At 39.7% G+C, this 13,419-nt stretch overlaps 1 protein-coding gene across 1 annotated transcript in view; it reads left to right on the forward strand.

Moving 5' to 3' along the window:
* The window catches only part of ACADSB (acyl-CoA dehydrogenase short/branched chain), a 20,118-nt gene extending 8,170 nt beyond the window's left edge, over window positions 1-11,948 (forward strand). Inside the window, exons 5-7 of the mRNA XM_012555115.2 lie at window positions 3,590-3,727; window positions 7,037-7,136; window positions 8,779-11,948. Of these exons, the coding sequence (XP_012410569.1) occupies window positions 3,590-3,727; window positions 7,037-7,136; window positions 8,779-8,849 (309 nt within the window). The 3' untranslated portion in view covers window positions 8,850-11,948. The remainder of the gene's footprint in view (window positions 1-3,589; window positions 3,728-7,036; window positions 7,137-8,778) is intronic.
* Window positions 11,949-13,419: the final 1,471 nt, after the last annotated feature.

The raw sequence follows: 13,419 nt of genomic DNA on the forward strand, positions 1-13,419 counted from the left end.
GAAGGACAGAGCATGCCCAGATAGCTCCCGTGTGGAGATGGGAGGCTCTGACTGTGCGCAGTCAGTTCAAGGCCTGGAAGGACAGAGCATGCCCAGATAGCTCCCGTGTGGAGATGGGAGGCTGTGGCTGTGTGCAGTCAGTTCAAGGCCTGGAAGGACTGAGCGTGGCAGGCCTGGCCAGCGCCCACCGCAAGCCTGTTCTGTCATTCCCACCTTACACACGGGAGGGAAACTGAGGCAGGTGGATATTGCGTTCCCAACATCATACAGCTAGTAAGGTACCACAGTGATAATTTTTCCCTGGTCTGATAGTGCTTCCTGTTGTCATACTAGAGTGTTCTCAGGGCCAGCACCATCACAGATCGCTACAGAAGGAATAGAACATGAAGAGGGTTTGGAGGGAGGCTCGTTATCTCACCTGTACACGGGAAATAGTATTTCCCTATACATATAATCGTAAAGACATTTTTAACAACGCCTGTGTATTGAATGGAGCCCTGGTGGCACAGTAGTTAAGAGCTACAGCTGCTAAATGAAAGATCTGGAGTTCAAATCCACTAGCCGCTCCTTGGAAACCCTATGGGGCAGTTCAACTGTGTCCCATAGGGTCAGTATGAGTCGGAATTGACTCGATGGCAACAAGTTTGGTTATATATTGAATAGTTTAAAAACGTTTAGAAATTTGATCTTTAAAAAGCAGTGTTATTAACCTTACACTTTTGTGAAGTTTTTATTAAAGTGTGTAGGTTTTCTCCTACTAGTGTACTTTACCGCATTAGTGTGGCTTGTTCTTTAGCTTTGTGTGTGATCGTTTCTATCTTCCTCTCCTCTAGACTATAAGCTGCATGAGAGGAGGGACCAGGCCTCCTCCCCCTTGTTTATTTCATTCGTTTATGCAGCATAGATGTATTGAGCATGTGCTCCATGCCAGGCCCTGTGGTCACAATGCAGCTGGGGAACCAGTACCCAAAGGTGGTGAGTGCTTGCAGGGCAGGACACGTGCCAGAGTCACTTGGCTGCCTTCCATGGTCCCTACTGTAATTGGAATCAACAACATGGATGGCAGCCGTGAGTATAACTGAATTGAATGTACTTTTCAAAAATAATCAGAATCTCTGAATTCCACATAACAAGTCATAAACAATTTCTAGATCAGTGATATTACCTAGAAATAGATGAATTGACTGATGGAATGAAACAGAAAGCCCAGAAATAGACCCACCATATATGAAAATTTGATACAGATGGCATTGCAGATTACTGAGTATGAATAGTAAGTCTTTTTCCATGTGGGAAAAAAAAAACTGTATCTCTACCTCACGCCATACACAGAAAATAGATTTCAGATATATTAAAGACATAATGTAGAAAGCAGAACTTTAATAGTTTTAGGAGAGAATCTAATTTGCACTTTAAACTTTCACCTAAAACACAATAAAATTAAAAAAAATAGTTTTAGGAGACTGTCTTTATGACCTTATGGTAGGAAAGATTTTGTAAATAAGATGCAAAAAGAAATAATCATAAAGGATAATAAGATCGGTGAGTTTGACTACTAAATTTCTTTTCCTCAAAAGATACTATAAAGTGAAAAGACAAGTCATGAGGGAAAAAATATTTGTTTTACACATAAGTTTGGTAGTGGGTTGATGAGTGTTCAGTTTATTATTATGCTTTATAACCTACATATATGTGGCATAGCCTTTTGTACATGTCAAATATTACAGACAGAAAAAGAGAAGAATCTATAGGATATTTGCAAATACTGCTGTTTTTCTCCAGCTTATCCCCCCTCTTTTTTTTTTTTTTTTGATTTGATTAGGAAAGGCTGTTCCTGAGATTGAGTAATTGCTTTACTAAGGTTCCCCATCTTAACATTCATCACACAGTATTACAATCATTTGTCTGTTCCTCATGCTGGACTATATAAATCACGAGAACAAGGAGCTCTGTATTGTCCAATGAGATATCTCCCTTGCTCAGCAAAGTGCCTGGCACATAGTATGTGCTCAATAAATATTAAGATGGATGATGCGAGAAATATTTCCTTTATATGTGTGTGTGTGTATAATTTATTTATTTAAATTTATTTATTTTGTTGTTGTTGAGAACATACACAGCAAAACAGTTAATTGGCTTAATGTGTTTATTGCTTGTGTTCTACCACCTAGTTCTGTTGTGTGGTGCCTGGGGTCTTAAAAGCTTGCAAGTGGCCATCCAAGGCACAGCAATTGGTCTCTATTCACCTGGAGCAACAGAGGAAAAAGGAGAGTCAGGAATAGGAGGAGGATACAGAATATGTGGCTAATTGCCTCCATGAACAATTGCCTCCTTTGCCATGAGACCACAAGAACTGGATAGTGCCCAGCTACCATTACTGAACATTTTGATCAAGGATTCTATAGAAGAATCCTGATCAAAGGGGGAAATTGCAGAACAGAATTTCAAATTCTCATGGACTCCAGACTTTCTGGAGCCATGAAGGCTAGGTGAACCCCTGAAATTATTGCCTTGAGATAATCTTTAAACCTTAAACCAAAAATATCCCCTGAAGTCTTCTTAAAACCAAACAATAGTTTAGCTTAACTAGTAAAAAATGTGTGCCTTGACCATTATGCTCTTTTAAGAACTATCTATATGGGATCAAATTGACAATAGCAACTGGAAAGATTGGAGAGGAATCTTAGAGGGCAGTGAGTTTATGTTAATGGAGGAGGAACAACTCAGAAAAGGAGGGTGAGAATGATCACAAAACTTGAAGAATGTCAACACTGTCACTGAATTGTACATGCAGAAACTGTTGAATTGGTGTATCTTATTTGTTGTTGTTTTGAGCATATACACAGCAAGCACACACCAGTTCAAGTTTCTGCGTGTACAATTCAGTGACAACATGTCCATTTTTAATAAATATATCTGTGCCTTCCATTTCCAGAAAATTGTTTTTAGCTATAAACTCTTAATATTCATATTCTCGTTCTTCCTTGGGCTGTCATTTCACACGCACTTACCCCTCTCAAATTTCAGGGTGCTAGTACTTTCTTTAGAAGGCTTTTATAACGGTCATTATTCTGTTGTCTGTAATCTTGTTCATGGATATTGCAGTAGAATCACTTTAATAACATTACTTAAAGGAAAAAAATTGGTGCGTCAAATATTCCTTCATTAGTTTGCAACGTACGTCTTTTAATGCCTTCAAGCCATATGCAGAATCACAATTTTTTTCAATTCAAGCAAATGAACATACTTAAATTTTTGCTTTGCTGGGATTTAATTTAAGCTCAATTTTGATCTTAAAAAGGATTGGAAATAATTGTTAAATATAACAGTCAAATTTTTAAACCTAACTTTGTCCTAATTTATTATTTAAATCTTGATAATTGTAAAGAATTACATGTACTTCGAAAATGTTCTAAGAAAATGTGCAGCGTCATATTTCATTTTAGATTGCAGATTTTAACGTATTTAAAAGATGCATGTGAATTTCCTTTGGGGTGTATGCGAGTCCAGTGATGTTCTGCAGCCAGGCCGGACTTTGAGGTGCATTTTTGGAAATCCTAATTCTCTAAGTTGGTCCTGAATGTTACAGAGTCTCCAACACCAGGTGGCTCACGTGGCTACTCAGCTGGAAGCTGCCAGATTGCTGACATACAACTCTGCTAGACTTGTAGAAGCTGGAAGACCATTCATAAAAGAAGCATCCATGGCCAAATACTATGCATCAGAGGTAAAAATAAAAAATCAGTAATGCAACCCTAGTTGTTTTTTCAGGTATGTGCCTATTAGGAGTTGGTTGAGAGTTTGTTTTTTAAGTAAAATACCATGCACTTCCCAGCTCCTCTGATAGAGAAGCAAAAAGTAAAGCTGCCATAGACAAGTGCTTTGATTCGGTGAGTCTCAATGTTCCCACAGGGTCTTAAGAGGGAACCGAGTAGCCCAGTTTATGTAGAGCATTCATCATAAACCCATGGGTGAGCGTCTTAGTTACCTAGGGCTGCTGTAACAGAAATACCACAAGTGGGTGGCTTTAATGAACAGATATTTATTTTCTCACAGTTTAGGATGGTAGGAGTCCCAATTCAGACCTCTGGCTCTAGGGGAAGGCTTTCTCTCTCTGTCAGCTCAGGGAGGAGGTCCTTGTCTCTTCAGCTTCTGTTTCCTGGTTCCTTGGACATCTCCATGTGGCTTGGCATCAATCTCCCCCACCCCAGCTTCTCTCGCTTGCTCGCTTGCTCCTTTTAATCTCTTTTATGTCTAAAAGAGATTGACTCAGGATATACCCTATGCAAATCCTGTCCATTAACATAACAAAGGCAACCCATTCCCAGATGGGATTATAAACACAGGCATAGAGGTTAGGATTTAAAACCCCTTTTTTTGTGGGACACAATTCAATCCATAACATTCCTCTGTTTGGCCCCTAAAAATTCATGTCCCTGCCACGTGCAAAACACATTCACCCCATCCTGTCATCCCAAAAGTCTTAAATCTATTCCAAGTCCAAAATCCTATCATCTGAATCATCTAAATCAAATATGGGTGAGACTTTAGGTGTATTCTATCCTGGGGCAAAGTTTCTCTTCATCTGTGAACCTGTGAAACCTAGATTACAGGTTATCTGTTTCCAAAATACAATGATGAAACAGGCACAAGGTAGATATTTCCATTACAAATGGGAGAAATGGGTGGGAAAGAAGGGATAATGGGCATCAAGCAAGTCCAAAATGCAGCACAACAATTTACATTAGCTCTCAAGCTTGAAAATAATCCTCTGTTCTCTGAGACCATCTGGCGGTGGCCTTGCTGTCCAGTTTCTAGGTGTTAGCCATGCCCTCTCTGGATTCTAGATAGAGGTCCCTCAGCCCTGGGCTTTAGCTACACCTTCTAGGCCCACTGGGATGGCAACTCTGTTCCCTTGGCTTTGGGTGGCCCCATTTTCCTAGTCCATCTGAGTGGCAGCCCCACCCCCTTGACCCCAACAGGCCCCATTCTTCTGCCCCTTGAGCATGGCAGCCCCACCCCCTCAGCTTTGGGTGGCAGCCCCATTCCCCTGGCACACCTTAATGGCAGCCCCAACGGTCCGGAACCAAGTTGGTGAAGGTCCTATTCTTTGAAACCTAGGAGGCTGTGGCCCTACCCTTTGAGATTCAGAAGACCGTGGCCCCACCCTTGGAAACTGAGAAAGCCCTGCTTCCCGTGCTCCTTCCAACAGCTCTGCTGATCTCTGCGCTGCTCCAGGGATGGTTCTTTTCTTTTCTTGGAAGACAACAGATGTAGCTCCTTTGGCCTATTTCCTGCCTGTAGGATTCCAAGAGGCAGACAGCATTCTCTCCTTTTGTTCTTTGTCTGTCACCTTCAGTCTTAGATGATGAGTTTTTTGCTATGGTAGTTGGTTGGATCCATCAGTCACAGGCTTAATCTGTTTAACAAAAATTTGTGTAACTGCATCCTTGGTGAACATTCTAGGACATGTGTCCTTAGTTTGTACAACAGAATTTCCCAAATCTTTTAAGTTTTGTTTTCATTTTGCACAGTTCATTTTTAAGTCCATCTCTCTCGTCTCACATTTTACTGTAAGCGGCAAGGAGAAACCACTCGGCCCCTGTAAGATCATACTTAAAAATCTCCGTAGCCAGATATACAGGTTCACCACTCACAAGTTCTGCCTTCCACCAGACATTTGAACATAATTCAGACGAGTTCTCTACCACTGCATGAAAAGCATCACCCTTCCTCTATTGTTGAATCACATGTTCATCATTTTCTTTTAAAGCCTCACCAGAAGCATATTTAACATCCACATTTCTAGCAACATTCTTTTGCTGGCACCATATGTATTCTCTAAGACAACAGAGACTCTCTGTAGCTCTCCTCACTTTCTTCAGAGCCCTTACTGGAATTGCTTTTGACGTCCATAATTCTACCAGCAGTCTCTTCAAGGCAATCTAGGCTTTTACTGTTAGGCACCTTAAAACTTCCAGCCTCTACCCTTCACACAATTCCAAAGCCGCTTCCACATTTTAGGTATCTGTTAGAGCAGCACCCCACTCTTCCAGTAGCAAATTCTAGTTCTGCTGTAATAGAAATACCACAAATGAATGGCTTTAACAAACAAATTTATTTTCTCACAATTTAGGATTGTAGAAGTCCAAATTCAGAGACTTCTAGTTCTAGGGGAAGGCTATCTCTCTCTGTCAGCTCAGGGGAAAGGTCCTGGTCTCTTCAGCTTCTGTTTGCTGGTTCCTTGGAGATCTCCGTGTGGCTTGGCATCAGTCTTCCCCCATCTCTGCTTCTCTCACTTGCTTATCTAATCTCTTATATCTCAAGATACACCCTATACTAATCCTGCCTTATTAACATGACAAAGACAACCCATTCCTAAACAGGATTATAACCACAGGCATAAAGGTTTGGATTTAAAACACATATTTTTGGATGACACAGTTCAACCCATAACAGTGAGCCTCAGCTTGAAGTTGGCATCAGGCCCATGACTTCAAGTTGGGGCAAAGTGAATACCACAGGAGATGATGTGAAAGGTATAAGGTTCATAATATTTAAATATTCCCCATCGAAATCATGCCAGCGGTCCTAACAAGCTGTTCTTTTGCCCAGTATCCTTTATCACATCGTGTGATTGTTGGTTTAATGTCAGGGTCTCCAGATGCCTACCAGGGCCAAGAGTGCAGTAAGTGCCCACCCGTCATCATTGTACACCCCGTGGCTGGAAGAGGGCATGGTATAAAGAAGACGCTCGATAAATGTTTGCTGAATAAATGATACCTGTCAGCAAATGTATGAATCTGAACAATACCCTAGTTTTCTTAAGAAAATAGGAATTTTGTGAATTAATGGGATATCTTACAGACATGAACTGCAGAATGGGATGTAATAGACAATGCGGTCCATAAAATATATTCAGTCTTTCCAAGTGCCAGTAACAGGGACTCCCTGTTTCTAAAAACATTACACAGAAGTGTCTGTAGTGCACAGGTTGTGTGGTTTCTATGTGTGACTTGCTGCTTATTTTTGATAGATTGCAGGACTAGTGACTAGTAAATGTATCGACTGGATGGGGGGAGTAGGCTACACCAAGAATTACCCTGTGGAAAAGTTCTTCCGAGACGCAAAGATTGGTAAACAGACTTTTTTTTTACATTTTATTTTTTGTTTTATTGGCCTCTGTAGGTATTTGCCCTGTTATGTTTGTTCTCTTTTATATTACTGTACCTAGGCAAAAGCAATTTTAATCTTTTCAAGATATGTTTATTGGCTCTCTTCTGATTTCTGGGGTTTTCCCCCATTTCTTTCTTCAAAATTATGGGCTCATATGTTTTAAAACATCAAATTACCTTTTTAAATGCCTTAATAAGCCTCTTAGTAAAACTGCAACAAAACCTACTGTCTTCATTTTTCAAACTTTTACTAAAAATTTTACTATTTATGATTAGTGTAGTTGAATACGCTTGGAGATGTCGTTCTGATTTCAGAAGCTAGGTGCCCAGTCAAGCAGGAGCATTCCAGTGCTTGCTCCCAAAGAAGATAGAGACGCAACAGCTTCAAGAGCTGCCTGTCCCTTAATAACAGTCCAAGCTTATGCACTGATAGTTCAGGAACCAGAAACTTCAACTCTTTATACCGAATCTGGAAGTCTATAAACCAAATGGAAAATGGTCATCCCTTGGGCAAAATTTAGCAAAAGAGTTAGGTAATGGAGACACCGGATTGGTTTCTGTACGTGAATATTCGTACGTACTTGAGTCTCCTTCCACCATGGCTCCTCTTGCACAGCCGGGGACCATCTTGTGCTGACCTGCGTAGTGGCGCCTGTCCCACCCTATCGAGCATCTTGTTCCTCTGCTGCATGAGAGGCAGCATTGGGGTTAACCCCAGCGTAGGCACACTGACCTGGGTTTAAATCCCAGGTGTCGGGCATATCATCAGGGCAAATTAATTAACCTAGGTGAGCCTTAGTTTTCTCATTTGAAAAAATATGGTAATTATATCGATATATTGTACTGAGGATGGGAAGTGTACCCTTTTTCACCATCATAGCCCCAGCAGCTAACACAGAGCTTCTCACTAAATATTTCTGGGTGAAAGATCTGGGGTGGGGGGGTGTGGTAGCAAGATAGAGTCCTTTGACCCCATTCCAGAGCTGTGTTTGTAGTATATCCTGAGGTTTAAAATAATAATTAAATGAGATGAGTCTCAGAAGCTTTGTTTTGGTTCTCTAATTTAGTAACCTTCAGTAGAAGGGCAGGAAGTTGGCAAGTAAAGCTTTCTGCAGATCATTTTGGCAACCTTTGATGCTGTTCGTTTTGTTTATGGATTTATGTGTTTCCTCTTTACAAAAAGAGTTTGAGTTGATTTGTAATAAAATACATGGAGTTGCCATCTGGTTGTTAAAGCATGAAACCAAAGGCTGAAAAGGAAGAGAAAGGGAAGGTACTGAACCATCTGGCCTAATTGGTAAGCTTGGCACTTTTCAGCAGCCAGGGCAAAAAATAAAGCCCAATAGTTTATATAATTCTTGATATCAGAAAGAGGAACAGATACCAATTCTTGAAGAGAGTGGAGCTTCTCTCTGCATTAAAGTCTCATTAATATGTTCTAAATTACTTTGTCAAATAGTACCATGTTTAGGGGACAATGAATGATGTTGTTAATAATAGCTTTATAGCAAACGCAGAGGCAATATTTGCATACCTGTTTCTTGTATAGACTCTTATCCACAGACCCACTCCTAATGGTCCCTTTTGCTCCTTTTTGTTTAAGGTACAATATATGAAGGAACTTCAAATATCCAGCTGAGCACCATTGCCAAGAGCATCGATGCAGAATACTGACATCCATGCGGATGGGGCGTCTCCCTGATGTCACTGGTGTAAAGGGTTAAAGGATGTGCCTTGTTGGGAGAGTAAACCTTCTTAGCACTGAAGTAGTTCATTTAAACCCTTTGTGATGGTCCTTGGAGAAGGTGTTTTCTATTTTATCTTTTCAGCCTCTTAGGCACTGGAAATCATTTTCTAATTTGAGATGAAATGCATCTGTAGTTTCTCGAAAGCTGTGTTTAAAGTTCAGTACGTATTTATATTAATCAGCCTAGCTTCAGAGTATACAGCAGTTTTACTCCGTCAGCATTTGGGAAAATAAAGACATTTGAAGTATTTCTTATAGGAATGGCTATTTTATATTCCTATTAAATCTGCATTTTGTGGTATCAATCAGAAAAATGTTTGTTACAGGAGGTAATTTTTATTTAATATTTTATAAGATTCACTTACAAGTTGCTAAGCTAAATAGACATTGATAAAAATTTATTTAGAAAAATTAAAAATTCAAGTTCTAAATGTCTGAGAATAGGTGGGTATAATTGAAGAAAACACTTTTTAACAAAGGAAAACAATGTAATTTGTTACTATAATGAACTGTGTAGAAGATGCATTTCATAATAGTTTTCAGCAAGTCACTTTAAAAACAAGTCTCTGCATTAGTTTTCAAGTATAAATCTTCAATAATTTGGTTAAATAATCAGAAAGTATTCAATGTTATTCATTCTGTCGGCACTATTTTTCTACAAGATAGTATCTTTCTGTGTTTAAATTGAAAACTGTTTCCTCAAAATTATTTATTAAACTTTATAATGAATCGTAATTCAGAAATTGGTTGGATGATTCTCAAGACGGGAAAGTCTTGCCCTGTAGAGGAACGTATCAAAATCTTGTAAGAAATGGGGGACAGGAGAGGATTGTCACAAGTTTGAAAAGCATATTCAATGTTAAAATTAAAAGCATATTCAGTATTAAAGGCAAAAGTAAATCTGTTGTCTTACAATACAAAGTAGAGAGGTAAAGCTCAATGGAGTGTGTCGCTGTTGAGGCCATTTTCTTCAGTATCGGATTCTCGATGCGGAGAGCAGACCCCTCTGGGGACACATCAGAAGTCCCCTCGGGACAGGAGTGGGCAGGGGAGGAGTGTGAGAACTTCTTGTTTTCTGAAAAGGGGACCTGGGTTAGGGAGGTAGAAAAATAAAATTTCAAGGCTCATGTGGTTGCATAAAATAATCACAACAGTTAAATAGGAAGAAATTTTGTAGTTTAATAAAGGACAGTGTTTATTAAGAATACCTGGCATCTTTCAAGTAATTTTGCTTTGTACTTTCATGTTTATTGATTCATTTCTACAATGCAGATCATAGCTAAATATTCAAAATTGTATAAATACAATGAGATGGGAATTACATTAGAATATTAGGAAGAAATAAAGACAAATTTAGGCCCTAGATTAAAAGAGATAAAGTCTGCTTGACTTTCAAATAGGAAACTCAGTCATTCAATCTTTCAGAACAAAAGACAAAGTAATCTGATAAGGAAGGGAGGGGAGGGATGAAATGCCCTAAGGGAGGGGGATGGACAACTTTAATTTCTGTGATTATGCGGAAGAGTGGGATGTTACAGGTAATAGGGTAGAAGCCAGCATTAATAAAAAGAATCCCAACTTTTCTCTATAGAATCATAAACACGTGTAAACCTTATCTTCAAGTTAGCAGCATGGAGAGCCTCCCATTGGCATCTGGACCTGGAATTTATATTTAGTATTGATTTCTGTGTATATGTAGGAGTTCTAATTTTATGTATGTTTCGTGCATGTTCACAAAGAACAGTTGAAACTTTCCTTATTTTGCCTAAGTGTATTATGTATTATAGTTAATATAGGTACCAACCTTCTTAGTGAATCGCTGTGATGTTTTACCTTTTTATCAAAGAGGATGTAGTGAATTTTCCCGGTAATCTTTTCATTGTAGTTTTTCTTCTTAATAACCATGACTTTGGGGTCTTGAAAATGATCTATCTTGTGTTGTGTCTGGTGGAAGACAGAGCCGTTAGCCTCCTGAAGCCCATCTTTACTGTTTGTTAATTTGAGGGTTGTGCTGTCTTGGGGCTTGGAAGGCAGAAAGCTGCACACTGCACCCACCAAAGAACCTCTTGACCGTATTTGTGTGGGCAGAGCTGGACTCAGCCCAACCGCCAAGTCAGTATCATAAGAGATTTGATTGTACAATACTGAAAATGATTCAGCGTTAAGGATTTTGCAATCATGGAAAGTTAAACCCAGAAAGACCGGAGAGAACCATCCATCCAACTCTCTTGTTTTAAAAATGCAGGATTCATATAGCCCAGTATACATGCCCAAGGTCACCCAACCAGGGACAAAGTAAGACAGGAATCCATATATGCCTGGTACTTAATTCCCTGCCTTTCTCCTTTTTAACATTGTCTGTGTTCAATGAATGTTGGGTTTCAGCCTTGTTATATTTCAGGGACTCTTGGCGATGTTATTTTAGGCTTAAGTGATGAAGAATCAACATTTCAGAAGTGCTGCTGATCGGTGTCATCGCTTACATATGCGAATCGCCTGCCAGAGACCCTGACCTTTGGCCATCTTTCTCCAGTGCAGCTGGTATGTCAAATGTGCAGATTATTGCACGTCATCATTTGGTTTCATGATTATGATGTAGTTTAGCAAATGCATAGGTTACATCCTTGTCGATGTATTTTTGTTGATCTTTCATAAAGTGAAAATTGTGTTTTAACGGTATATATCAGCCTGTATTCGTTGTTACAAAAATCAATATTCTGTGGAAAAAGCAAAAATCAAGTGCTAAGTTAATCTGGGATTTTTGTTATTCTGCTAAAGCAAAATTGTTTGTTACATACACAGATGAAGTAAGAAAATAATGCAGTTTTCCTGCAAGATAGGTACATAAGATTCCTGGGATTCCTGGGTTTACCTTGCCGATAGCCTGCCTCTCCCAGAAGCCAATTTTGTTTGTTTTCAGAGAAGAGGACTTATAATGCAGACCAAGTTTAAATGCTTGATGCTGAAGAGAATTTTGCCAGAGGACGCTTTTTTTTTTTTTAATGGCAAAATAAACAGCTCTTTAGCAGAGAGGTCACCTCTTCTAAGCACATCTTCACAGTGCGGATATTTTCTGGTGGATGTTTATGCCTGTATTTTACAGTATTACTTTTGGAAATTTCATATTATTGCACTTTTACTCAGTGATACTGTAGTCTAAAGCTTAGGAGATCTCAGCTAATTTGCTTCCCATTCCTCCCTATCTTACTTTAGAAATCTAGATATCCTGACTTAGGCCCTTTTTTCTCTTGTCATTCAGCAACATTTACTAGGTACTCACTACGTCCAGGGTGCTAGGGGCCTTGAGCAAGCGCGCCAAGATGAGTGAGACCAGCTCCTTACCTGATGTGTGCCCACGAGGTGTCTCTTCTGTTTTCACTAGTGGATCCTCACAAAAAGATTAAGCAGAAAACTACCAAGGTCAACTCTGTGCAAAAGTATTGCTTTAGACTCATTTGAATGATAACCATAAGAGCTGTTCTACACTCTTGACTCATATGTAAGTCACAACAACCATGAGGCAGGTGCTCTTATTATCCCATCTTACAGGCAAGGAGACTGAGGCATGGAGAGGTTAAATAACGTGCTTATTCATACGTGACAGGAGTGGGATTCAGACTCAGGCAGTCTGGCTGATGAAGACCAGCCCAGATCCATTCCTTTGGGTTCACTTGGTAATCTTCAGGCATCTTCCTGTAAAATGCCACTTACCAACTAGCCCTTTATTAGCCACTGATTCTTCAGGGATGAGTTGCAGGTGTTTTCAGGCAGAGACGCCAGTTGAGAACGGCGGCCTACAAGACAAATAGGTGTGGTGGGAATATGCATGTTTGGAGATGAGGGATGGGGGTGTAGGTGGAGCTCCTTTAGAATGTTGCCTGGGACATGCTGTAAGCCATGTTTGACTCTTGGTCTGAGGGAAAAAAGCCACACACACTTTTTTTTGTTTGTTTCTAATAATATCTAAAAGCTACTCTGGGGTAGGAAGAATGACAAGAAAGCGTGTAAAAATCTAGGTGGTGGTTACAGGGTGTTTGTTTGTAATTACTCAGATAGATAAATCACAATATAAAGGGAAAAAAACTAACATAAGGATTTGCGTGGCGGAGAGAGGTCAGAAGTTGTAAAACACAAAATAAGGTAGGAATATATCCAAACAGATTGGTAATTGTAGGTGTAAATCTGTCAGAGTCAACCATTAAAAGTCAAAGATGTTCAGATGAGGCAAAAGAAACGTTTTAAATCCCGGTTTATACAGGAACACCTAAAACAAAACAGCACAGGAAAGGTGAGAATAAAGAGACGGGGAAGACCGTGCAGATACAAGAGGAAAGCGGGGACAGCTGTGTTTTCTTTACTTGTGATTTGATTTTGTGTGATTTGACGTGAGGGGTTCAAATGTAACATCTCCTTGGAGATGAAACATCTGTTTCAAGGAAAAAAGTAAACTCTCATAACTTCTACTCAAATAGAAGCACCGGCCCATGGTTTAAATCC

Source organism: Trichechus manatus, unplaced genomic scaffold, assembly GCF_000243295.1.
Source record: "Trichechus manatus latirostris isolate Lorelei unplaced genomic scaffold, TriManLat1.0 scaffold00031, whole genome shotgun sequence".
Taxonomy (NCBI): domain Eukaryota; kingdom Metazoa; phylum Chordata; class Mammalia; order Sirenia; family Trichechidae; genus Trichechus; species Trichechus manatus.